Here is a 26584-nt window from a genome sequence, read left to right on the forward strand (position 1 = left end):
TAGTAACCTTCTCAGGGGAGGCAGAAGAATCAGAGTTCTATATCATGGGGCCAGCAGAGCTGGACGTCCACATCCTCTCACTGTGACCGTGTGGAGGTGATTCGCTGGACCTCATCCATTCTTGGCAAGAGCACAATGAGATACTTTCCGTAAGTGTGTCCAGTACAGCTGAACAAATGGTAGATACTCAAGAAATTCTTGAATTGAGAGAAAACAGAGTGCACAGGACATAGTTCAGGTTTGGTAGCCAAGAAGATTTGCACTCAAGAGTAGCTCTGTCTTTCACTGTCTGTGAGACCCTGGGTAAGTTTCTTTGCCCCTCTGCCGCAGTATTATTCACAACTACAAAGTGAGAGTTAAGGAGGGGCTTCTGCGGACCACTGCCATGGCTATGTCCAGCCCAGCTCCACGGGCCACCATGCAGTTGTGAGGGTTAAAACACCTGACACATCAAGGGAACTTAGGAAAGGGCAGCCCATTCTGGTTTTATTGCGATTTTATTTGTTCGGTCATTCTTGGAACGGCCAGTTGTATTCTGAAGCACTGAACCTCAGCCCTCAGCAAAGCAGGCCAAGCACGTGACGGATGTTAAACAGCTTTTCCCAGAGGTGTCGGCCAAAAGGCCGAGGAGTTGGAGACCCTTTATTTTCTTCCCTGAAGCACAATTAGTTTGTCACAGCTGACAGATGATGAATGGGTATGCAGCAGTCCAAGTGACACCACAGAATCTATTTGAGTTTCTGTTTCTCATTCTAACCTCTTGAGCCTGGCTCTTCCCCTCCATCTGCAGACAATCCCCCACCCGCTCCATCCCATCCAATCCCCAACCCCAGTCACATCCCCTCGTCACTCACCATCACAGAAATGTGGAGGATGTGCATCTGCTCCTCAACAATCTCCGAGGGCTCCTGGAGAGTGGGAGCGGTGGCTTGGGCCAGCTGCCCGGAGCTGCTCATGGAGACGTGGAAGTACAAGGTGCCATTCTCCAGCCACTGCTGTCTCCAGTGCACCAGCGAGATGTCCGCCGCTGTGCCAGACATCTCTGCAAGACAAGACCCGAGGCACTGGGTGAGCTGTATGCCTGGCCTTGGTGCTCCGGGGAGGAAAAGAGCCCACATAGTCAGGAGTTCAGAAGGCATCCATTTTTTGCCAGAATGCCTCTCCTGACATCGAGTCTATAAGCCGGGGATCATCACTGTCATTTATAGATGGGTCAACTGTGACCAAGATTCACCTAAAGTAACAGAGTAGTGGAGGCAGGGTTTGTACTCAGCTCTGTCTGAGGCCCTTTTTAAACACACCACACGTGATCAGGTAATTCATTCCACTCTGAGAGTGGAAAGAAACTAAGGATAAAAGTGCTTTCCTTCTTTTGAGGGTATAGAACTAGAAGAAGATGAAGGAAAGAAATCTGTGAAAGGAGTGGGAGTTAAGAGTGTGAATGTTTTAGAAGCTGAGGTGGAAGTACTCATGGCCAAACCTTGGAACCAAAAAGGCCCAAGAGAGCACCAGCTCAGCCGAGGTATCTCAGGGTCATCTTGTTCGGAAAAGGAGCTTGCAAAGAGGGTTGCCCTGAGCATGTTCCTCTTGCTTCCACAAGAGGAGCTCCGTTTTTTGTAAGGTATATACTGCACTCCCAAGCGAAGTAATGTTAGCACAAAGGTTTCCTTGGCTTAAAAACATGTGCAAAACTACTGCCCCATCCCAACGTTCTCATACAGCCGGTGGGGAGTTAGGACTTTCTAGTAAGTAGTAAAATTCAGTCTCCCGTCTTGAAATTTCTAACTCTTGTCTCTATGCTGGTTTTCCTTCTGTAAATACTTTTAAAATGACTCTATTTGAATAGCATTTTTATTCAATGTATCAGACCTTTTTATTAGTTAAAAAAAAAAAAAAAGGAAAAGGGTGATGGCATACGGGGCCAAAAGTGTCATCTTAAGAAGATCCTACAATTGTTTCATAGTGCCTTCGATCAAAGGGGTGTATACCTGCAAATGTCCTAGAAAGACGAGGCCTATCAGGGTACCTTATGCATGAATACAAGGGAAGGGTGGTAGAGTTCTTGGAGGATCATTAGGTCTGCACTCAAGAGAGACAAATAGGGGATAAATAGCCTTTATAGTGTCCATCAGTAGACAAGTAGCCTTAGTAGTGTCAGAGGCTTAGAACCGTGGCCACTCCCTCCTGAGACAGCTATGAACTTGAGATGGGTATTCCTACAGTCCCCAAAGACCTCAATTCCATGCACACACACAAACACACACACACACACACACACACACACGAGGAAGACTGATGGGCAAGCTGAGTGACAGCCTCTTATCCAATCAGCTCTCTCCATGTCCCACTGCAGTGCCCATCATATCTGGTGACACGATGAAACCATATCTGTCACCATATCTGGTGACAAAATGAAAAAGAATCATCTTGAAAAGAAGAGGAGATGATACCACCAAATCACCTACTCATCACCCAATGCTACTGAATTATTCTTATATCACCCATGCCCGACAGACTCTCCCTCCTTGAGGTTCACAATCAAAATCCTTAGGAGAAGAGTGTCCAGCGCTTAATAAATGCTAAAAAATGTGAGCTATGAATTTTTAAGGAAGGTATTGATTTGTTATCATCATCATCATTATTGATAGGGACAGGATCTAATTCATGCTTCAGCTGCTCTGAAAAAAATAAAAAATAAAAACCATGAGCCATCCTTGACAGCTTGCTTTCTCTCCCTCTCCTCATCCAGTTCATCAGGAAATCCTTCCAAAGCCATCCAACATTCAACCCTTTCCAGTCCCTCTACATCGGCCACATGGGACAAGGCATCATGCTTTCCTGCCTGGCTCACTGCAAGGGCTTCTTAAGTTGCCTCTCTTCTTCCAGCTTTGTCCATTCTATTCTCAACCAGAAGCCAGAGGAATCCTGCCAAGCAAAAGTCATCTCACATCACTAAGCCCTCCATGTACAGTCTTTGCATGGCCTCCTACTCTTTCCAAGTAAAAGACAAAGTGGCGAGAACATAGGCAATTATCAGGCCAAGTAAACACATGCTTGGGCTCCCTTGCAGCTGGAAGAGTTGAATAGGCTTTGAGATAATCACAAAGGTTTGTCAGTGCTTAGAACACAACCCCCAGGGGGTCCTGAGAACCCATTATGGTGCCCAGGGAAAGGGACTGGCTGAGTGATCAATTTGAGCAGCAGGTCTCCTCTCAGCACCTTCTCTTCGTCCAAGGCCAGGGTAATCTGCTGCCCCACTGATTCCCCTCCTAGCCTCAGCACCTGAGGCCTTGGCAGTAGCTTCCCTGGCAGACAGCCAGCTGGGCCAAGGCAAGGTGAAAACATTATGGCAAATGGCCTGACTCATTTTTTCTCAGTGCATTAAAGCCCAAATGCAGAGGTCCAAGGAACCCAGGGACGAGAGCTGCACTCGAAATAGCAGTGTCTAATTCAGTAGTTCCACGTGCTTCTGGCTAGGCAGGCACCCCATGTGCTAAGTGTCCCTGGAATGGCACCAGAAGAAAGCCCCAAGTTAGGCTACATCTGGTTGACACAGCCTGGCATAGACAAAGGCAGAGTGAACAGAGGGATGCTTGTGGAAATCTAAGCTCCTCACTCCTAGCGCTGTCTCCAGCCTGTGCCTGAAATCCCACTATAAAGAGGCTTCCCCTTTCCATGTTCAGATGAGAAAGCAGAAGGTCGCAGAAGTTCAGTGACTTGTTTAAATTCACTAGTGAATTTGTACCTAGCTAGAACCAGTGGATTCCCAATCCATGCAATTTCTACTATGCCAGTTGCACTTACATCTCCTTTTCCTTGACGAAATTAGCCCGTGAACCAAAACTAGATTGAGCTCTTTGTTTGCTACAGCGATGAGTGCACAGTCAGCAGACAGTAAACGTTAAATGATAATAACAGTGTGTGAAACACAGTAAATATTGAATCACAGAGAATAACTCCGGACTTACTTTATTACAAAGAAAAGAAACTGTTGTTGGAGAGGAGAAAGGAGGGGTATGAAATGTTAAAGGGAAAACTGCTTCAGCAGAAACAGAAGTCCTCCATCATTCTTTCACTCATTATTCATTTATTCATGCATTTATTTACTTCTTCCACATACTTATCAAACACCTACTCAATTCCAGGCAGCTCAGTATCTCAGAATGTAGAGTCAAATGAGGCGGTGTTGCCTTCAGGGAACTCATAGTCATTTAGCAGTGGAAATTCTACCCAGCCCACTGTCTCCTCACCCGTGTTACTGTCCACACACGTGCACACTCTCCATTTACCACGGTCCAGATGACTGAGTGTTATACCATCACCCCTTCATCACACAGGACTCACAACTGTTCCTCAAACAGCCAGACTCCCACTTATCCCAGGGCACAAATACTTTCTGACCGACATTCCTAACACGCTCCTCCCAGAAGCTACAAGCTGGCTTCTTCTCCATGTTTGTCTCTCAGTCCAAATGATACCCGCTTAGAGAAGCTGCGCCTGTCCACTCTAGCTAGTAGTCCTCTTCATGCACATCCCATCTTTATTATATCCCTTTTACGAAAACTTTCTATAGCAGTTATCACAATTAGAAATTCAGGCCAGGTGCGGTGGCTCACACCTGTAATCTCAGCACTTTGGGAGGCTGAGGCAGGAGGATCACTTGAAGCCAGGCAATTGAGAACAGCCAGGTCAACATGGCAAAAGCCTGTCTCTACTAAAAATACAAAAAATTAGCCAGGTGTGGTGACATGTGCCTGAAATCTCAGCTACTAAGGAGGTGGAGGCACAAGAATTGCTTGTACCTGGGAAGTGGAGGTTGCAGGGAGCTGAGATTACGCCACTGCACTCCAGACTAGGCAACAGAGTGAGACCCTTTCTCAAAACAAATAAATTAATTAAAAGCAAAGAAAGAAAGAAAAATTTATGCTCTACATTTCCTTGAACATGTGCTTACTGTCTTTTCTCTTTCCAGAAGAGATATGTCACCCTGGCCCAGCTGTGTGTCTTATTTCCTGCCATCTCTCAAGCACTTTGCAAAGTGCTTGGCATATAATAAATGCTCAGTAAGTAATTACTGAATCACTGAAATATATACATATATATGTATATGTAGTTCCAATACTCATGCCGTTTTTCATTTTTAAAGTGCTTAATGCATATATATATTTTTTTTTCAGCGATTTGGTGTGTTTATACACACATATATATATACATGCATTTACACATATTTCAGTGACTCAGTAACATACTTACTTATACACATCCATAATAAAATGGTGGCGGTACTAAAAAATTGAATTCAAACAGTATGATGTTTCATCAGAAAATTAAAAAAGAAGAAGAAGGAGGAGGAGTAAAGGTCTACTGAAAACTCAAAGGTAGGAAAAGACTTTCCTAGCTTGCAGTCAAGAACTACCTCCAAAAGGTGGTGGTAGGAACACTGCAGAGGATGCCCCTCAGAGGGGAGGCGGAGAAGGCCGGGGGATCAACTGGACACCTCAGGGGCATTAAGCTGCATGTGTACGTAGGTGTGCAGCAGAATGTCAGGTTAGAAATGTAGTTTAGCCACAGAGTTAAGGGCTTTGAATGCTTGGTGATACCATGTACATTTTATTCAGAACCCATAGAGTTCTCTTGGTCAGAAAAACCAGTCCTGTGTCCCTTAAAAACAGGTTAATAAAACAGTAACATGACCAAAACCAGTTCTGGAAATTCTCTGCTGATTGATTTTCCAATTGCATTTTCCCTTTTCTCTTCCCCTACTCCTTCCACATAAACATTTCATTGAAGTCTTCAAGTCATATTACAATCAAACTTAAAGCAAAAGGGGGACTAAACGCATTTGGTCGGGAACCAAGACGATTCCCATAAAGGCAGATTATGCTGACATGATGAATATAAAATGAAACAGCAGATATTAAAGTGGGAGAATTGGTGCACCATGCCTTCCGGCGGTAGGCTGGCTCCAGCGCCTGCCTCCCTCCCACCCTGGATAGCTTGGTTTTATATTGGAATCATAAAGAAACACAGGGATTGCCTTTTCACCTTTTTCTTCTCTCCCCCATGGGCTGCAACTTGTGAAATATTCAACAGGCTCAAATCCCCTCAACTGCCCCACAAAAGCCAAGAGACAGGATCAGCCTTCATCAGTGATTCTGGGTAGACTGCCATCCTGCCTCGGTGGCCACTGATGCCTTTCAGCCTCCTGGAAAAGAAATAAAAAATCCCGAAGGCGTGTTGTGCTTTTAATCGGCTTGTTCTTCCTAATCTATGGTACTCATTGTGCTTTATTTAATTCCTGAAAGTCATTATGAAAATAAGCAGCTCTTCTCATCACTAGCCATCTTGGTAACAACTCCCAAGTGGCTAACTAACCGGCCTTCTGATTCTACAGCACCAGCTGACCCTCCAGCAGATTATTTGCAGAAGCCCAGAGAAAGCTTACAGTGAGTTTGCAAAAGGTCCTTTTCTCGCCATGGGGAAAGCAGACATTACATGAGATGAACTCACTGCCCGGGGAGAAAGAGTTAGGAAAGGTAGTGATGTTGACTTTAACCAACCTTGCCACTAGCTATTCCAGCATTCATGGGTGATGATCACACATCAAGCCTTGCTGAGTGGGCCTGGAAAATAATCACAAATACTCACGCCCTTTTTCATCTCTAAAATGCTTAATTAATGCAAAGCTTTATCATCTCTCTCATGGGCTACTGCAAATGGTTCTGTGTCAGTCAGGGTCTCATCAGAGAAGAAGGGACATGCTCAGGAAGGTCACTGATAACTGTTTAATGAAGGGAGGATTTGTAAAGGCTTGGGCAGGGTTAAGGCAAACCAATAATGAGCAACCAAATACTCCCAGGTTGACAACAGCAAGGAATTGTCACCACCCTAGGCCTGAAGGGGCACGGGATGGTGAGGATTGAGGAATTATCAAACCTTAAAAAAGCCGTAGCTGTAGGAAAGTGCTACCACATAGCTGCCAGATAGGAACTCTAGCCTTTACTAGAATAACTCAGCCCCTACCAACACACAAGCCAGGATGGGGAGTTTCAAGACAGTAAATCTCCAACCTCATCTTCCTTCTACCCACCAACTTTTTACAGCTGTCTCACACAGGTTGACCTCAACCAAACACCCGAGGATGCTTACATGAAACAAATCAAACAAGTCAGCCTTCCTGGGTGCACAGCAGGTGGGAAAGGGGATCTCAAGCAGCAAATGAAGGCTATTCAGGAGGCCCCTTAACAGGTACCCCTACCTTCAGGCTTCCTTCCTCCCAGCTCTCCATTAAATGGCTCCCAGTATGAAATTTCTAACTTGTCAATCTGACCATATAATTCCTTTGCTCAAAACCCTCCAATGTTTTCTACTGTCCCTCAGGATAAAACCTAATTTATTGAACCTGACACACAAGGCCCTTCCTGGCCTGTTGCATGCATCTCTCTCCAGTCTGATCTCTTGCCATGCATTTCCTTGCACTTACATATTAATTCTGACCAGATATTTATATAACGTACCACATATACTATTTCTTTTCCTAATTCAATACCTCCTGCTCCTCCATGCTTTCATAAGAGGAATATTGCATGCTGCATAAGACCACAGGGTCTGGAGACCAACTGCTTGAATTTTCATCCCAGCTCTCCTGTGTTCAACCTGTGTGTTTTTGGGCAAGCTCTTCACTTCTTCATGCCTCAGTTTCCCCCATCTACCAAATGAGGATGACAACACCACCTGCCTCACAGGGTCATGTTTAGAATCAAATGAGATAATACAAACAAATTAGCTGTTAGGTTGGTCTTGATACTTAGAGAGCACTCAACGGTTACATTTGTTATGCGTTACTTCATATACATATAGCGTCCTCTTTTACCACTGTCATGGTTTTTACATATATCTTAAACATTCTCTTTATACAGCTGGCTTCCCTTACTGGATCCTAGCGCAGGGGCATGTCAGAATTATTTGTGTAGCCTGGTGCCTGGCACAGTGGCTGAGCAGAGTAAGGACTCCATAAATGTTCTGCACATTTAATTGAGCTGTCCCATATTTGAATTCAGATGAGTATTTCCAGAGGAGAGAGAAGAGACAACAACTTGGGGTATAAATAAGAGCTGGATTCCCATACAACAACTCTACAGAAATTTACCTAACATCTGGCTTAGGTTCAGACACCCTGAAGAATGCACATGAAAAGAAAGCAAATGTTAACTTTCAAGGAGCTTACATTTTCATGAAGTGAGATAGGGAAGTTCATATAGAAAATGAACACTCTTGGCCAGGTGCGGTGGGTCACACCTGTAATCCCAGCATTTTGAAAAGCTGAGGCAGGCAGGTGGATCACCCTAAGGTCAGGAGTTCAAGACCAGCCTGGCCAATACACTGAAACCCTGTCTCTACTAAAAATTCAAAAAATTGGCTGGGCGTGGTGGCGGTCACATGTAATCCATAATCCTAGCTATTTGGGAAGCCTTGGCAGGAGAATCTCTTGAACCTGGGAGGCGGTGGTTGAGGGGAGCCAAGATCATGCCATTGCACTCTAGCCTGGGCAACAAGAGAGAAACACCATCTTGAAAAAAAGAAAAGAAAATGGCTCTTATTATTCTGTTTAGACACGAGTATGTGTGTATATAGCTGGAAAAAAATACACTGGACCACAAAGAATGGCACTTTCTAAATAGTGGGATCAGAGGTGATTTTAATCTTGTTCTGATTCATTTTTCTCTACGTTTTTCTATACTGACTACATTTTACCTCTGTAGCAGATGCAAATATACACTCACTTTGAAGATTCATTTAGTCAACCAACCTCCTCTGAGATCTGGCATTGTGGGACTCTGTCCTCTGCAGCTTAGTCCAAGGGGCTAAGAAAAGACATTCTATAAATAGCTATAAAGGAAAGTATGAAGCTTAGAGGAAAGGAGATTACTTCTGGCTGGATGTAGAAAGTCTTCATGGAGGAGGAGTCTCAAAGAATTGGCAAGGTTTGGACAAATGGCTATGTGGCAAAGCACATTTCAGATGGAAGAATGGCACAAGGGCAAGAAGGCAAGAAGGTCACAAATGTACAAAGGGACACAGTGTAGAGAAGACAGTAAGTATAAAATGCAGAAGCCGCCATTGCAGAGAGATGCTGGGGGCTACCAACTCTTGACCATGGACCCAGACCATAAGTGCTAGGTCCCGCCTGGGGCTCCTTTATGCAATCAGACCCTGCCCAAGCTCAGAGGTTAATGAAGTTCTCCATATACCATGAATTAAGATGGCAAGGTGGATGGACTGATGGGTGAATGGATAAATGGATGGACCCCAGTCATTCTGACCTAATTTAAACAGCCTGGGCTAGTGAAAAGAATACTGAATTTTGAGACAGAAGCTTATATTTGTGAGATCTCTCTACAGCACCTGACTGGTGTTCTGGAGCACAAATTACAGAGCCTCTATGATTTCCTTTACTTGTAAAATGGGGGTCAGAGTCTGGCCTACTTACATTACATCTAATGTAGAACTGAGTGAAAATAAGGCCATTACCTAGCAACGTGCTTGGAAATCTTCAAAATTTTGTAGTTAGATCTGAAAGCAAATGCAATCATCCAACAACATAGTTCATCCACCTATATGCCTTCCAATAATTATCTACTGACTGTCTAAAATGTGCCAGGCACAGTGCTAGGTCCTAAGGATAGACTGGAGGAAAAGATCAATTTGACTGCTGTCCTTACAGACTTTCCAATTTAGCCTAGATATTCCTTTGTTCCCTGTAAGCAGCAGCAAGCATTTCCCCTTGATTCAGTTTTTTCAGTCATCCACCCATTTAATCATTAATTCATAGAAGGCTATGCCTGTCTAGGACATTGCAGTCTCATTATTTAGCACGCAGCAGATGTGCAATAAATATTTGTTGAATCAATTCATCACTAAATGTACATTCCCTGAGTTTCTTGTCCTCAAGAAAGTCACAATCTAGGAGAACATAAAAAGGGAAGTCAGCAAAGGTGATGAGAGTGTGGTAATGACCACAAGACAGGAGGCACAGCGTGTTACGGGAACACACGTGTGAGGTCAGTTAATGCTCCTCATCTATCAGGGCTTTGGACAGAGCAAGCAGGGAGCATCTATAATCTGGACATTTCATAATTCTAAGAGATCCTAATGTCAGGTCAGGTTAAACGCCCATAATGCCAATGCTGTGCTAGGTTTGAGAGGTCGCCCATGGGGACAGAAGGTAAAGAGGTGGCAGGGGCCATAACATGGCCAAAGCCCTCTGGTGGCAGCTAGAGAAGAGATTCAACCTCTGCTGGAGAGAATGGTCCTCTTTAAATAGTGGGATTAGAGTCCCCAGACCTCAGAGGTGCCTCAGACCCCTCCTCCCCAAACCCAGCTGTCAGCACTCATCTCTGCCTCGGCCTCCAACCTGCCCATTTCCACCTCCTTTGGGAACTGCATCTTTTACATGAAACTGTTTTCCCAAGCCACTCAGCGAAGATAAATAATACAGTTATACCCGGTTAAATAAGGGAGGGGAAGAGAAGAATTAAGAGCTATTGGCAAAGGAGAAAAGCGTATCGTTTCAGATTAGATTTGGAAATAGATAAAGAGTTGCTGGAATTGATTCTCATTATTCTTATTCTCTCCTGTACCTTTCCCTCTGTCCTTGCTGTGTTTCTTTGCTTGGTCTTTGTCAATTTGCTTCATGATAACCCCTTAGTTTCTCTGCATGCTCTCTCTCTCTCTTTTAAAAAATTCATCCCAACGTCAATGAGTTTTTCTCCTCCTCCTCCTCCTCCTCTTTCTTGTCCCACAACATTGCAAACTGATGCAGAGAGTGGGTGTCCAAAGAATGGGGACAGCAACTAACCTTTGCTAACACCTACTTACTTGCCAAGCTAGGGGTTTTCATCATTGTGTCGTTTAGCCCTCACAGGAAGCCCACGTAGGTAAAGTAGATAGCAGAACCTTCAGTTTTCAGCTGAGATGTCTGAGGCCTTAAAAGGGGATCACACTTTTCCAAGCCCTGATTCCCAGATTCCAAATTCGGTGCTTTCACCACTGTCCTATCTGGGCTGAGAAAGGAGCTTGCACATTTGAGTAAAGAGATCGAGGAATCAAGTGCACGCCAGGGGGCGTGATACGATAAATACCAGGGCACTAGGCATCCTTCCAGGTCACTCAGGTGCTCTGCCTATTTCATCATAGTAAAGTCATTTGTTTCTTCTGTTTTTAAGATGCAAATATTTCCTGGGAAAGAAGTATATGAAGCATTCTGTCTTACAGTGAATGAATTTTTAAGATCACCTTGCTCCTTCCTGTATTTCACTGGGTTGACCTTTAACAAATTAAGTTCACCCCTCTGAGCCTCACTGGCCTCATATGAAAGAATGGGAATCATAAAATCAATCTCTTATGATTGCTATGAGAATAACAGGAGATAGCGCATTGGAAGGAGCCTAGAGCAGCATTTAGCCTATAGATATTCCCTGTCAGTTGTCTGTCTTCTTGTCACTAATTTCTATCTCACCACTGTCGATGCAAGAAGCAGCGGGCTGTTTTCAGAACAGAAGGGTGTGTGTGACAATATCAAATATAAAGAAAAAGGAGGCAGAGGTCACAGAGCTAAAACTTCCTACTTCACTTGGAAACAGTCTCCATGACCTCTACCTCGTCCCCAGTGCCCCATAAACCTTTTTAAGTTATCCCTACAGCAATGACCTGGAATCACGGAAAATTAGAAAGAGAGGGTAAAGGGATGGAGATCAATGATCTATCCCACCCATTTTACCAATCTGTAAAATGAGGACCAGAGAAGAGTAGCAACTTGCCTTAAATCACACAGCATCACGATGCAGCATTCTTCCTGTCTCATTGTTAGAGACAAGGATTCACAGACTAGAGAGGCAGAACCTCCATGAATCTCAAAAGTGATTTAGCAGCATGAGAGACAAGGAGTGGTAAAGATCTCTCATAATGCCAGGGCTCCTCCTTCCACCTCCTGAAGATTCGGCCTAGAGGGTATCTTAGGTCTCTGTTGCTAAGTCTGACTTGTCAACCCAACCCCCACACCCCAACACAGGAAACTCAGCATCTGAATGCCACATGCATGGATTCAGACCTGACATGTAAAAATGCAATGAGTCAGGAAAGTATGTCACCATGAAGTGTGATGTGTGAGGAAGAAAAGTGAAACCTGTGAAACTCAGTGACCAAACGGAATCTAAAAGAATAAACATATGTGACATTGAGTCCACCAGCTATTTGCAGAAAGGTTGGAGAGGCAAGACTTAAAGGAATATCTTTAGATGATGAATTAATCTCCAGTGTCACACACTGACCTAAATTCATTGCTTGTGGGAACCATACCATGGTCCACCAGCCCCAAGCAACATTTTTACCTCTTGGCCTTTGTTCACACTGTGCCACCTGCCTGAAATGCCTTAATCTTTTCTTCTGCATATGGATGTTACCTATTCTTCAAAACCCAGCTGAAGTGACCCTCAAAAGAGCCCAGTTCAAAATGCCCTCTCCCTCTCCTGAGCCCTCAACACCACTGGCAGGCTTCTACTTCCTTCTCTGACTTCACAAACTTCACCCAACCCTAATTCTCATGACTTCTGCTAGGTCATAAGAGTCTTTTGAACCAGGAATTGCTTTTATTTCCTCTGTCTCCTTTTTGGTAGCTAAGCAATTTTGGCAACAGCAGGAACTTGACAAATATTGATTGATACAAGATTAAAATGAAACCCAAGTAAAGAGCACAGCATAGTGAAATTCCTCCAATTTCACAGACTGCAATACTGAGGTACAGTGTGCAGGAATGGGACTCAGCGAGATTAAGAACCAGAAGTGGGAAGAACCAGGTAAGAGCCCCTTAGACTAAGCACATATGGTTTTATCTGTCCCCCAGCCTCTCATTCACCTCTGCTTTATATCCCACTATGCCATCTATCAAAACAGCACCAACCTGGACCAAATGGCATTTGATACAGCCAAGCCAGGGCAACTGAGCAGTCCTGTGCCTTGTCTACCTCTGACTTTGTCATTCCTCCATGCGCCCCTGCCTTTATGCTCATAGTTCCATATCCTTCTTCTCCCTATTCTCTGTTCCACTCTTTTTTTGCCTGCCTAACTCTGAATCTTCAGAACTCAGCTGTAAGTAGACTACAGCTACAGTCAACAGCTCTCCTCCTTACACCTAAGCCAGTGTCATGTGACATTGCAGATATCCTTATTAAGCGGTGAGTCTGTTTTTCTTCCCCTTGAATCAGAGTTGGCTGCAGGACTTTCTCTAGCCAATGGGACAATGACAAAAGTGACACACTCAGAGATTTGAAAAGCGTTTATGTACTGAGGTTTGCCCCCTCTTGCTGCTCCTGGCATCCCTGCAATTGTCATGTGAGATTAGCTTGATGGAAGCAGAGAGAAGGATGGCTCATCTGCCTATGCTGCCCCAGACAAAGCCTGCTGCTCAACACAGGATATGTGAGAGAAGCCAACTTGGGTCGTCTTCCTGCTAGCAAGGCTGACCACAGACACAGCAGAGAGCCCACAGGGATCAGCCAAGATCCAAAGCAGCACTGCCCAACTAAGCTCAATGGCAATTACCAGCTCATATAAATAGAGCATAACAATGGTCTTAAGCCACTAAGTTTTGGAGTGTTTGTTACACAGCAATAGCTAACTGGAAGACATCGCCTCCTTTGGGCAGCTTCCCTCCACCCCACCACGAGGCTGGTTTGCGCATTCCTGCTCTGTGCTTATCATGCTCTGTGTAATCATTGCTTGAGCTATTTCATGCTTCACCTACCCTCTCCTCCCCAAGTCTCTGAGCTTCTTAAAACTAAAAGCCTTTTCTCTCTTGCTGCCCACTACCTCACTAACACCTATCTCAGAGTTGGTGCTTAATGGGCATGTGTAGCACTGAACAAACTGATAGTGAAATTTTGCCCTAGGAGGGATCCTACCATGTTTCCTTCAGCCCCTCCTCTTCCTAATCAAAGTCTCTGAGGCCCTGATTGAGAGAGTGAGTGAGTATTGATTGGCTCCAACGGTACTGCTTCAGGAGCGTAATCTGCCTCTATATTCCTTAAATAAGCTCCATGCCTGTTCGGTGTGTTCATAGCAGCCTTGATTGTAATTCAGCCTGTACTCCATTACCCTTATTTATAACATAGCACTGGAGCACAGAGCCCCAGGCTGTCAGTGGAATATTACAGGACCCTTTTGACTTGCAATTCCACACCATTCACTCCAATTTAGGCCGGCCACAGATGGTGCCCTGTGGCAAGGAAGGAGTGATTAGAGGATGCCAGGCTGGGGTGTGGAGGAGGGAACGACCCTCTTGATTTTCCCTCTGCATCAGAGAAAGATGAAAAAAAAATGGCTAAGGTTATTTAATGTCCCTTCCCACCAGGACAGTGTGTCCCTGAATGATGGCATATCAAACCTCTCTCTGACAGACTCAGGCACGAAGAGTCCTGGGACCACTGTGGGGACACCTTTTAACTCAGCATAAAATGCCAGAGTCCCGTCTGCAGGTGAGATGACAGGAATGTTGTTTCCATATTGCCAGGCTACTAGTAGGAAACGTGGAATTCCATTCTTGTCTTTGCTCTGTGCCCTAGGGTGAGGCATTCATTTCTCTGAGTCTGTCTTCTCGTCTGTCAAATGTGGGGACTGATCCCTCCTCTGACTCCTTCCCTAGGTCACTGGAAGCAGTAGAGGGAGAAATTTACAAGGAAGAACTTTAAGTAAAATGTTCCCTGTGCAAAAGTCATGGCTATGATTAACATCAGTCAACCTGGTGGAAGATGTCTAGAAAACTAAAACCAAGAGGCTCAACAGGAATGGCTGAAATTCCCTCCCATTTTTTAAAGACATCAGCTCCTCAATACAGCACAGGGCCAGGGCTCAGGCTCTAAAACCAGCCACCTGGATTCCCACCTCTGCCATCTGTTAGTTGAATAACCTTCCAGAAATCACTTAACTTCTCAAAAGCTCACTTTTATCATATAAACTGGGGAAAGTAGCATGATAATAATCACTGGAGTGTGAAAGCCAGGAAGGCAGGCACTGGTTTGTCTTAGTCATCAGGTACCACAGTACCTAGAGAGTGCCTGGTAAAAGGTAGCCACTTAATCTAAAAATAATAAAATGGCTAACACATATTAAGTGCTTACCCTGTGCGAGTCTTTTCATAGCTGTATGCATATACCTACCTCATTTTGTGCTCCCAACATTCCTATGACTTATGGGTAATGATAAAGCACAGGTACCCAGTGGCCAGATACTATGTGAGCACAAGATCCAGCACACGTCTGTGCTCCATAAGGTTTGCGGCAGTGAATGGTGTCGCTACCATCACCTCTGCGGTGCTACATGGATAAACTGCCTTTACTCCAGTTAATACAGACATCATCTGAGATCATTTGCTCTGAAGCAACACAGCCTGTCTTTGATTGTAAATTCCTGGCAAAAGGAAAAGATACATCCTTTGAATATCCTCTTCAGGGCACTGTGGTTACAACATGGAATATCCTCAGGGTGTCGGACTAGAAATCAAGACATCTGAGTTGTCACACCTCCTTCCAGTCCCCACCCCACTAGCTTCTTTCCATCTCCAGAATCATAGAAACGCTAAACAAAGAGTAGACTGTCAACTCAGCAAACATTTCTGGAGAGCATTTGCTGCACCGAACCCTTTGTGGAAGCTTTTGGGCATCATTTTTCTTGGTCTCCACTTTTCATTAAGAGTCAAGAAAAGTGAAACTCAGAGAGGACAGGGGAGTTGTCCCAGATTACATAGCAAGTCAGGGGTAGGGCTGGTGAGAATCCAGCCTCTTGTCCTCAAGAGCAGGCTCTCTGTACTCTACCTGCCAGATTCTGAGTAGCCTCCTTGCACTGCCACTGATGTGCTGTTTCACCTGGGAAAGCCATTTCCCTTTCTGAACCTCACTTTTCTCACCTGTAAAATGGGAATAGACATGGCATCTTCAGAGGCTGTTCATAGGATTTATTAAAGAATGCTATTAGCAAAGATACTTTGATCTTACACTCTGTCTTAGTGGAAACTGTTATGCTATCAGATAACAGCAAGAACTACACCTTCCAGGCTACATGATAAACCTCATACACATGTCTCAACTCTATCATTTAACTGAGAATTATAATAGGAACCTGGAGAATGGGGTCCCACCTAGCTGGTGTCCCATCCACTCATCCTGTACACCTCGTAAACATGTGTCAGCTCTATCATGTTTTTGAGAGTTACAAGAGTAACTGGAAGAAGAGGGACCCACCTAGCTGGTGTCCCATCCACTCATCCCATGCGCCTTTTCTGAATGTTTTTCTTTAATGACCACTTACTCAGGCTATAACTCTTACCCTCATAATCTTCACCCTAATTCCTGTCTACTATGTGATGTGAAACATACTAGAAGGAACTATGTTGCCAGGGCCAGGAGGCATGTCCTTGTGATGGGCAGGTGTGCCTCTCACAGAAGGAAACAGGATGTTTACTGGCATTGGGAGTGAGAACCAAGTTAGATTAATCATCTCTAGAGCATATACATTCAGTCAGGCTAAGTGGATCACAGGTACACAGAAAATCATGTTTACACAACCTAAAAACACCTGTGAAATTGTTCCATCAGAGGAACACACGTATTTATATGTCTTTTCTCCTAAAGCACAAATGTGGTCACAAACACACACACACGTACTTCCTCATGAATCTATGCATCTGGGCCTTCCAGGAAAGCATTCATATCTCCTCATATACACAAACACCTGTGTTCACATATGACTGTTTCCTTATGCATGTGCATGTATGTACAGATTGATGTGTTCATGTATGAATACAGACAATAATGTTATGTAATAGAAGGTTTTGCATGTAAAACCTCACATATACATTCTGTAAAACTGCTCCCTTCCTAACATGGGCATCATGAGTATTTGTGCATGTGTGTACATTAATGCATTCCATGACACACATAAACAGGCATCCTCATGTACATATGCACATACGTATGTGAAAACTTTCACAACACAGTGCTCACAACACAGTGCTCACCTCATAGGTGAGGCCCTCCCACATGCACGCTCCTATAACGTGCTCACTAAGTCCACCCACATATGTACATCATACATGCTCCATCGTGAATGCTCAGACCAGCATATGTGTGCACTGGTTCTTTACACAGGTAGGCATGTAGCTACCTTCATGGGAAGACACATGCATATGTGCTCAGGCATGCACATGCTTATCAAAACACGTACATTTATCCCAAGGGCATACCAAAGCCCTTATGTGTGTCCTCAAATACACAACTACAGAAATGACATCAGGAAATGTCCTTCTGAGCCTCTGAAATACCTACAGGTCTGTCCTCCTAGAGGCTGTGTTTTGTACTCAAAGAGAAAGACCAAATCCTCTCCTGCACTCTCCTGAAAGCCCGTTTCCTCTTTTCGGGTATGACTGACAGACCGCTATAGAGCACAGAAAAGCAGAACAGTCTTGTTCTCCAGCTGTCCATCCACTTAATCCTTTCTGATTTTGTTATGGGAAAAAAATTTCCACCGATTTGCTATTTCATCCCCTCAGCCTGGTGTCCTTGAAAGAGAGAGATTGACACATGGCAGAAAAATGTCCTCTGATGTCCAGCTCCAGGTGGCCCAGTGACCTTCCTCTGGGACTCTGGCTTCCACATACCACACAGGAAACCCAGCCAGGACACCAAAGCTAATGTCCTGGATGCTGAGGCAAAAACAAAAACAAACAAACAAAACCCAAGAGAATCAAACAAACAAACAGAAAGCAGAAATAATGCATTAATACTCCCCCCCTTTCCACACAGCCAGACACTACACTTGGCAATGTTGCACACTGCAATTCGCGCTCAACACACCCTGAAGTGACCTATTAGCAAGCCCATTTTACAGAGAAGGAAACTGAGATTCCCAGAGGTGAAGGCACTAGTCTAAGGCACTAAATGCAGTTAGTACGGAGCACGTCTGCTTGCCTCAAAGAGGGGAGCACTACACACTGGGGTCTGTTGGGGGGAAATAGGGGAGGGTCAGTGGGGGGTGGGGAGCTGGGGAGAGATAACATGGGGAGAAATGCCAGATATAGGTGATGGGGAGGAAGGTGGCAAATCACACTGCCACATGTGTACCTATGCAACAATCTTGCATGTCCTTCACATGTACCCCCAAACCTAAAATGCAATAAAATAAATTAAAAAAAAAAAAAGAACCTCAGGAGAATCTGGAAGGAGGCAGGATGTGTTACTACTGCCTAGCCTCTGGAATCCTCCTCATTTCAAGTGCACTTTCAGAAGTTTCACTCCCTGGAAGAGGCCCAGTGCACTGCATAGGCATTTTCCCAGCCTGATGAGGGAACAGGGACCTGGAGGAGAAGAGAAAGTTTGGGAAACAAAAGGAAGAATAGAGTAAGACAGGAGAATGGGACAGGGTTGGCAAGAGGAGGATGAAAAGGAAAGGGAGAGAACCCAGCTTTAAAAGGTGGTCTAGTTCATCTTCCTTTTTAAAAAATAAATAAACACTGAGCCCCGTGTCCATGCTCAACTTCATAGGAGATGCTGGCAGTGAGGAGACAGAACAGGATTCTTCACCCAGGAAACTCCTAGACTAGTGGGGCTAATGCCTGTTTTATATGGGATGCAAAAGCTTGACTGAATGTTTTAAAAATACTTGCACACTTTCCAAATCACGGAGGAAAGAGAAATGAAAAATGACCTCTCCTGCCATAAGTCAGCTTACTACTATGGGAATTATCCATCAAGCCTTTTATACATGTTATCCTGCATAATCCTCATAAACTTTTCTGCATAACCTTTCAAGATGGTTATTATATTGCATTATATATTCATGTGTGTATGTGTCTACGTACATGTGTATATATACACACATATGTTTGGTTCCAAGAAGTGCAGACACTATGTGACAATCACAGGATTTTAGCAGCAGAAGTGGCATTCGGACTCCCTCAGCTGAACTTCTGGGTCCTTGCCCTAAGGCATTCCTTTTACTGCCCCTTCTGCCACTGGCTGCATTTGCTACTTGCAGTAGCCGACACAAAGTACGCCACTAGCCTAAGACAGCAGAGCTGGTGGACGTTAAGAGATCATCTAGACTGAGCAAAACTGAGGTTAAAAAAGATGAAGTGATTTGGCCAACTTCTGAACTAGGACTAGAATCTACTCATCTGACCCCAAAGATCAACACTCTTTCCAGAATGTTCTTTATGACAGAGCATGCGTTTTTAATAATGACAGCTCTTAATCCTGATATTGCTGACCCTGATACTGAAGAAGGCAGGAAGACAGATGCAGAACACAGATGCCTCCAAGTTCTCAAAGTGCTAGAGATAAAGCAAGCCTTCCATCCCTGAGTTACAGGATTAGCAATCCTATTTTACAGATAAGCCAACTGAGGCCAAGAAAGGGAAAGGGATTTGCCTATGAAAAAGTAGGGCAGCCCTCTTAAACCAAATCTAGGATCCTTTCCCACAGAATTCACTCTGAACAGCTCTGGAAGCAGCTGAGTTTAGAGGATTAGAAGACAAGTGTGGGGGGCAGGTAGACAGGTGGTTCCAGAGGTACCCCCTTAGTTGCTCTGGCCCAGCATTTAGAAAGGCCTCATGCTTAGCCAGTTTGAAATTACAACCAAAGGGCCCCACATTTTCATTTTGCACTGGGCCCTGCAAATTATATAGCTGGTCCTGTCTTTGACACATTCCCTTTCTGAGCCTGTTTCTTTGTCTTTGAAATGAGGTAAATAATGGGGTCACTTTACAGGGTGTACAGCCAACACTGTCTTTGCTTCTCTGAGCCAAACATATATGTATGTACACATATACATACACATGCTCATATATACATACATGCAAACATACATGAATATGTAACAGGTTTGAGAGGGCTGTGTCACTTCTTCCCAGGCAAATATCTTTCCCTCACTTGTCCTCAGTTAGTTTATCTGTAAAATAGGATTGCCAGTCCTACAGCCCCAGGGATGGAAGTCTTACTTCCTCTCTCACATTAAGAGAAGATCTTGGAGGCATCTCTGTTCCTGCATCTGCCTTCTTGCCTTCCAGGCTAGCAATATCAGAGTCAGAACCTGTCATTCTTGAGGTCTTTCCCACTTCTTCCTTGGCCGTCATCTTTCCAGTACAGTCCAGTAAAGCCTTCTCCTGAAGACACCCGAAGTCCCTGCTTTCCTAGTCCTCATGCAGGGTAGGACAGAAATATTAGGGAGTTTTAAGTCCTCCACCCATCTTCCCGTCAACCTAGAGAAGCCCTTAGCCAATGACACATGGGAGGTGGAGGATAAATGCCCTAGTGTGGGATAATTCCTGGGCATGTTTTTTTTTGTTTATTTGTTTTGTTTTTCTGAGGCAGCATCCTGCTGTGTTGTTCAGGCTAGAGTGCAGTGGTGTGATCATGACTCACTGCAGCCTGGACCTCCTAGGCTCAAGTCATTCTACCTCAGCCTCCTAAGTAGATGGGACTACAAACATGTGTCACCACGCCCAGCTAATGTTTTATTTTTTGTAGTGATGGATTCTCATTATGTTGCCTATGCTGGTCTTGAATTGCTGGGCTCAAGCAATCTTCCCACCTTGGTCTCCCAAATTGCTTACAGGCATGAGCCACTGTGCCCTGCCATTTGGACATGTTCTAGACTGTGTTCCTGAGATATCCAATGAGATTGAACCCCAGTTGCTCACAGCAGTCCTTCATCAATTATATACTCTTTATTGGCTCCCCTTCCTGCCTGTCTCTCCTCCCCTACTGGGGCTTCCTGGGACCACCTCCGAAAGAAGTTACTTGCATTCATCTCCTCATGCCAGGGTCTGCTTCTGGAGAACTCAATTTAAGACAGGGATGCTCCAAGCTTAATTGAGATAACGCATATAAAGTGCTAATACTGTATCAGGCATAGAGGCAAGCCCTCAATAAACGGTAGGCTTACAGAAAAAAAGTCACTTTACAAGAAGACATGACGAAGATGACAGAACGTTTATCATTGATTTCTAAATTTATCTTAATAAAATTGTCTCTGACAGATCCTGCTCATGACTGGTCAGGAATGTTTTTCAGAGTCCTGTTTCCCACAAGAGGCAGATACCAGCCACTCTGGCTTCTGGGACCCAGCCCAAAGTGAAAGCTCATGGGATTGCCATCTATTCTTTTTCTAGCCTTTGCACCAAATGAGAAGGAAGCATAAAACATCCAGAATCCCAGAACCTCAGCAACAGACGTCTCATCCATCCAACCCTTTGTTTTACAGACGCAGAAACTAAGGAACAGAATAAGACCAAATTCACCCAGTATGTAAGATCAAGTTCAGAAGAAGAAATCAGGCAGCCTGCCATTCACTCGCCAAATAAACTTCAGTATTTACTGATTTATTCATTCTTTTTAATAAATGAATAAATAATAAATGAATAAAGTAATAAATAATAACTAATAAAAACGAATAAAGTAATAAATATTTGGGAAAATTCTTCCGAAGAGTGGGAAAATGCACCTATGCTGGTAAAGAGGTTCTTTTCATCAAAGTATTAAATAGAGAATCATAGAGATACATAGATATACACACTAGAAAGTAAGCCTCACAGATGTAACGGGTTTTGCCTCTTTTATTCACTGCTGTGCCCTCAGCCTAGGGCAGTACATGGCCCATAGCAGATGCTCGTGAATGTTCATGAAATGAACAAATACTCTTTCCATGACACCCCTAGTCTACCCCTGTTGAAGCTCTTTTTGGCTTGCCTCAGGAAGAACACGTCCAAAGAAATCAGAGCCCACCACCTATTATGACCAGAACAGCATGGTTAGAGAAGGCTCCAGAGCTCCACCACCAAGATGAACCCCAGCTCCATTAGTAAGTCCCCAGAAAGCCTTGGGCAAGTTACCATTCCCTCCCTATCTTGCAATAGTTTACCGTATTTATCAAAGGAGGTACCCTATATGAAAAACACTAAAGCACTTGGTACATATCAGCTATTACTAAGGTAGAAAGAAATACACTTCTTCCCCCAAAGACTTATTTCTCATTGTTAATATATTCAGGAAAATCTTTCCAAAGAGTGGGAAAATGTACCTATGTTGGTAAAGAGGATGACTAACATGTAGGCTATTTTCATCAAAGTAATAAATAGAGAATCACAAAATAAAAATGTCATATCCTCTCCAGTCTTTTTCAGTTTTTTGTTAACCACCAGGATGTGCTTAGGTGCCACAAGGTCTTTAGTAAGCCAGAGAAAGCAGGCCTCAGGCTCAAATCCCAGGCAGACTGTTAGCCCTGGCTGGCTAGAATGTCATGGCATTGCTTTGCTTTCACTGGACTTGTCTTTATAGTAGTCTTCGAATTTTAGTAAGCAAAACTAGTTTTCCATTGATCATTATAATGCTGAAGTTTCCATTTATAATACAGATATTAATTTAGAAAAATTAAAAATTGGAAGCAAAAGACAGAATGCAGACATGGTCAAAATGATAAGGATGGTCCTGAAATGCCTGAGGTTTGGGACTCTCTGGTCTAAGCCTTGGTTCTTAAGCCGTCAGGATAGGACAAAAACTCAGGGTCCAGGGCTCAGTATCAGCTCTGCCATTCACTTCTGCTCCGTAACTTTGAACATAACCATTCCCCTCCCTGGGCCTCAGCCCCCTACCTCTAAAATGAAAGGATCAGATGTCTAAGTCTCCAGAACGCCTTTCCGTTTTTGAAACATTTTGAATCCTTTCAGGAAACCAACAAAACTATAATAAACCTGAGGAAAATGCATCAAGGCCATGTGGGCACCCTTGCCTGTCTCCATGATATCTCACTCCGAAATGAAAATTTGCAAACTCCAGAGTCTTGTTAACACCCATGTATTTATTTATGTAGCTTTCCTTCTTTCTGCCTAATTCCCGACAAAGGAAATAATACCAGAATTTAGGAACCCATGCTCAGAATCCTCACTCATTAGAGCACTTAAGGTGTTCACACATAACACCAGGGTGGCAATGTCAATCTCCTCTACCCTTACTACCTGCCCTAGACTCCCCTGTGCAGTGTTTGATGAAAAGAGCCTTGAGGAGGGCACACGTGTGCTTCTGACAGATTCTCAGGAAGGTAGAAACCTGGGCTTTGGTTCTGACCTGGCTCTTCCGCTTGGATTTTCTCCTATTTACTAAGCTCCAGCTCCAAGGCAGAGAGAGACAGAAAGGAGTCAAACAAGGTCTCCTGCTGCTCAGTAGGGCCTCGGGGTGGTCAGGTGGATGCTCAGCTCATCACATGCACTCAGGGCAGCCTGAGAAGTGCAGCCCCAGAGGCATGCACATGACGGAGAGGTGACACAGAGAAGATGCTTAATGTTGTCTTAAGAAACAATCACAGGAAGTTTCTTGGGCAGACGAGGACTTTGTGCGGTCATGAAGAATGGACAGGTGTTTATGGAGTCAAGTGGGGAAAAGCTTTCCAGGCACATGTTGAGGATATACAAGACATTGAGTGCCACTGATTTACAAATGGGAGCCAAAGTCACCAAACTCCCCAAGCTGGGAGCTTCTAGAACTGGCTAGTTAGACACTTGGAAAGGGCTCACATGGTAAGACATGCAGTTTTCATGTGAATAGATGGTTCAGGACACAGTCCTGGATGTGCAAGGAGGTGTAGAATTTTACTGTCTCAAGGAAAATTGAAAAAGATTTAGAAAGCCTTGAAAACCAAACTCAACCAGACCTTCCTTCCCAACCTTCTAAATTTTATCTGAATCTCTTTTTTATCCCTTTGAGCTTTGACACTTATGTCCATGCTTCCTAAACTCTCCTTCCCACTTCTCCCTTCCTACAAATTCCATCCCTTTCAGAAGCAAAACAAAAGCACTATGTATCTTTTCCCTAACTAACAGTCAGAAGCTTTTAACAGATTTCTAATACACTGCTAGACGATTCCTTAAGGCTTAAATCCCCAAAGACACCTTGCTGAAAAAGATAGAGACATCTGTAGTTACTAGTGCTTTGCATTTGATTGTTTTCATAAAACACTGCTAACAATGCATCCATTTCACTCACAGGTAGACACACACAGAGTTAACCTCCCCACCTCCACCATGAATGTCTGCATGAAATGACATATAGATGGGAAGTCTAATTCATGCTGAACAGACAGCATCCCAGGAGGAACAGGTCTGCATTAGCAATGAAGACACGGGCTTCAGATACTGAGTGCCGATGGCCAAACCTGGAGGAACACTTCCGAAACCAAGTTCACTTCGCTTGTACCAAGATCTAAATATAGCCCACCCCCCAATATAAAATATGAGCCAATGACCTGTGACCCTGTGGTTGCCATCTTAGCTGCCTGGGTTTTCTCAATATATCCCCCCTACCCAGATCAAAACCAAGTAGAGTTATATATTATCATGTTATATATTATGTATCACAACAACACAGATTATCATATATATGTTTTATATTATTAATTAATTTATAATATATAATTCTAATTATATAAAATATGTATTATAATTATATTGTATGATATGTTTTTATAGTTTTTATGGTATATTTATATTATATAAATATATAATTATATGTCATATAGTGATGTAATATAATCATATGTAATATAATTATGTGTAATATATAACTATATATAAATATATAAGTATATGATATACTATAAATTTCATTTATATAACTATATAATTATAATTATATATAATCATATTACACATGAGTATATGTAACATATATATTTATAACTATGTAATAAATATATTTATATTATATTGTAAACTAGCATTATATATTAATATGTAATATATAACAACATACAATATTGGTATGATAAAATATATACAATATATATTACTTAATATACATAAATATATAACTAATTTCTTCAAGGCATATTCATGACAGTAAAACTAAATGCCTTACTCCAACATACCTTGATGTTTTCCATCAAAATCTAAATTGAGGACCTCTAGCCTTGCTAAAACTGTAAGTGATTACACCTTCCTAAATAATCTAAAGCACTTCCAAATGTCTCATGAACTTAAAAATGTTATGTCAGGTCTTTTTCTCCTGTTTTCTATATTTCAAGGAACAAGTACAGTGGTGTTTAAGAAGGCCTTATATAATTCTCAGCAATGACACAGCCATGCCTATTTTCCAGTTTCCTTTAAGAATCACAATTAAGGTACTGTCTGCGTACTCAGCTGAGTTGTTAGAACAGTGAAATGGCACTGCTTTGCCAGCCCTCCCGCAGCTGTCAACCATGTGGGTTTAAAGCCAGCCTGGATCATGATCAAGGTAATCCAACTAGGCTTCTTACTAGACCTGTGAACTTGGACAAATCACTGTCACTCCCCAAGGCTCAGTTTCCTCATCTATGAAATGGGAATAAGAACACCTTCTCAGCCAGGGCTGCTGTGATGAATGCATATTCTGACATATTGCAGTTCTCAGCAAATGTTCATTTCCTTTTTCTTTCTTCAAAACACTGTGCAATTGTTTTTTTTTGGACCCGTGAGCAGAATTTTTATTACATTGAGTTTCAGTTCCTTAAATTCAGCCCATGATAGAATGGGTCAGCTCTCCCCAACTCTCTCTGAGATTCATGTTTGCCTGAAGGTCTTTTTAATTTAAAATGGGAGCATTCCACAATAGGAAGTGAAAAAGAAATCTAATATTAAGTATTTAGACATTGAAGAACTTCACAGAGTAAACCTCCAGGCATGTAAGTATAGGCTGCCCTGACTACACAAAATTGTGAGCAGATGGTCGTCATAACAGGTAACGTCTATAACTGCTCACCATGTGCAAGCACTCTTCTAAGTGATCTGAGTGAACTATCTCATGTAACCTTCTCAATACTAGGAGGTAGATGCTCATACCAAACCCATCTTGCAGATGAAAAAACTAAAGTGCTCCAAGATTTGACAACCCATCACAAATTGCATAGCTTAGACTCAAACACTACACTTTCTTGCTCTCCAGCCCATGCAATTAACCACTCCTCTGCAATCGCTTCCCTGATTATGGGCTTCTGGAATCAGGCAACATCGTGTTATGTGCTAGCTTCAACACAGATGACCTGAGTACATTCTAGCAAGTCAGCTCCTGTCTCTGTGCCTGGGGGCATCTCACTAACAAACTGAGGATAATTAAATCTCACTTGGAAGACAGTTTTGAGAATTGGAGGTGGGGTCACGAGTGGGAGAGAGAGAGAATAAAAGATGGATGGAGGGAGGGAGAGATAAAGAATTGTATGTTGGGCTCTCTCTAAATGGTAGTTTCTTGACTCTCTCCCTCATGAGAGCTTCCCAGGGTGGGGTGTGATGGAAGGAGTCATCTGGCAGTTCATGGACGTTGGTGCCTGGACCATGGTACCATATATTAGTGGTACTATATGTGAAGGAGCCAGAAGTCCTGCCCAGAGGAATGTGGGAAGATGCTCTACCTATTGGAATGCACTCTGCTGAGGACATCACCCCTCAGGATTGTGTTTCTGCCTCCACTGAATGGCTGGAACACTCTAACTCTTTAAAATCAGCACAAAGCTAGGC

The 26584-nt window shown here is 43.4% G+C and overlaps 1 protein-coding gene across 3 annotated transcripts in view; it reads right to left on the reverse strand.

Annotated features, from left to right (window-relative positions):
* The window catches only part of ASTN2 (astrotactin 2), a 948324-nt gene that overhangs the window by 823620 nt on the left and 98120 nt on the right, over window positions 1–26584 (reverse strand). For all 3 annotated transcript variants that reach the window (XM_032251601.1, XM_032251600.1, XM_032251599.1), the window contains exon 2: window positions 855–1042. In XM_032251601.1, coding sequence (XP_032107492.1) covers window positions 855–1042 — 188 coding nt within the window. The remainder of the gene's footprint in view (window positions 1–854; window positions 1043–26584) is intronic.

The sequence above is a fragment of the Sapajus apella genome, unplaced genomic scaffold, assembly GCF_009761245.1.
Source record: "Sapajus apella isolate SASKATOON/1434 unplaced genomic scaffold, GSC_monkey_1.0 scaffold76, whole genome shotgun sequence".
Lineage (NCBI taxonomy): Eukaryota > Metazoa > Chordata > Mammalia > Primates > Cebidae > Sapajus > Sapajus apella.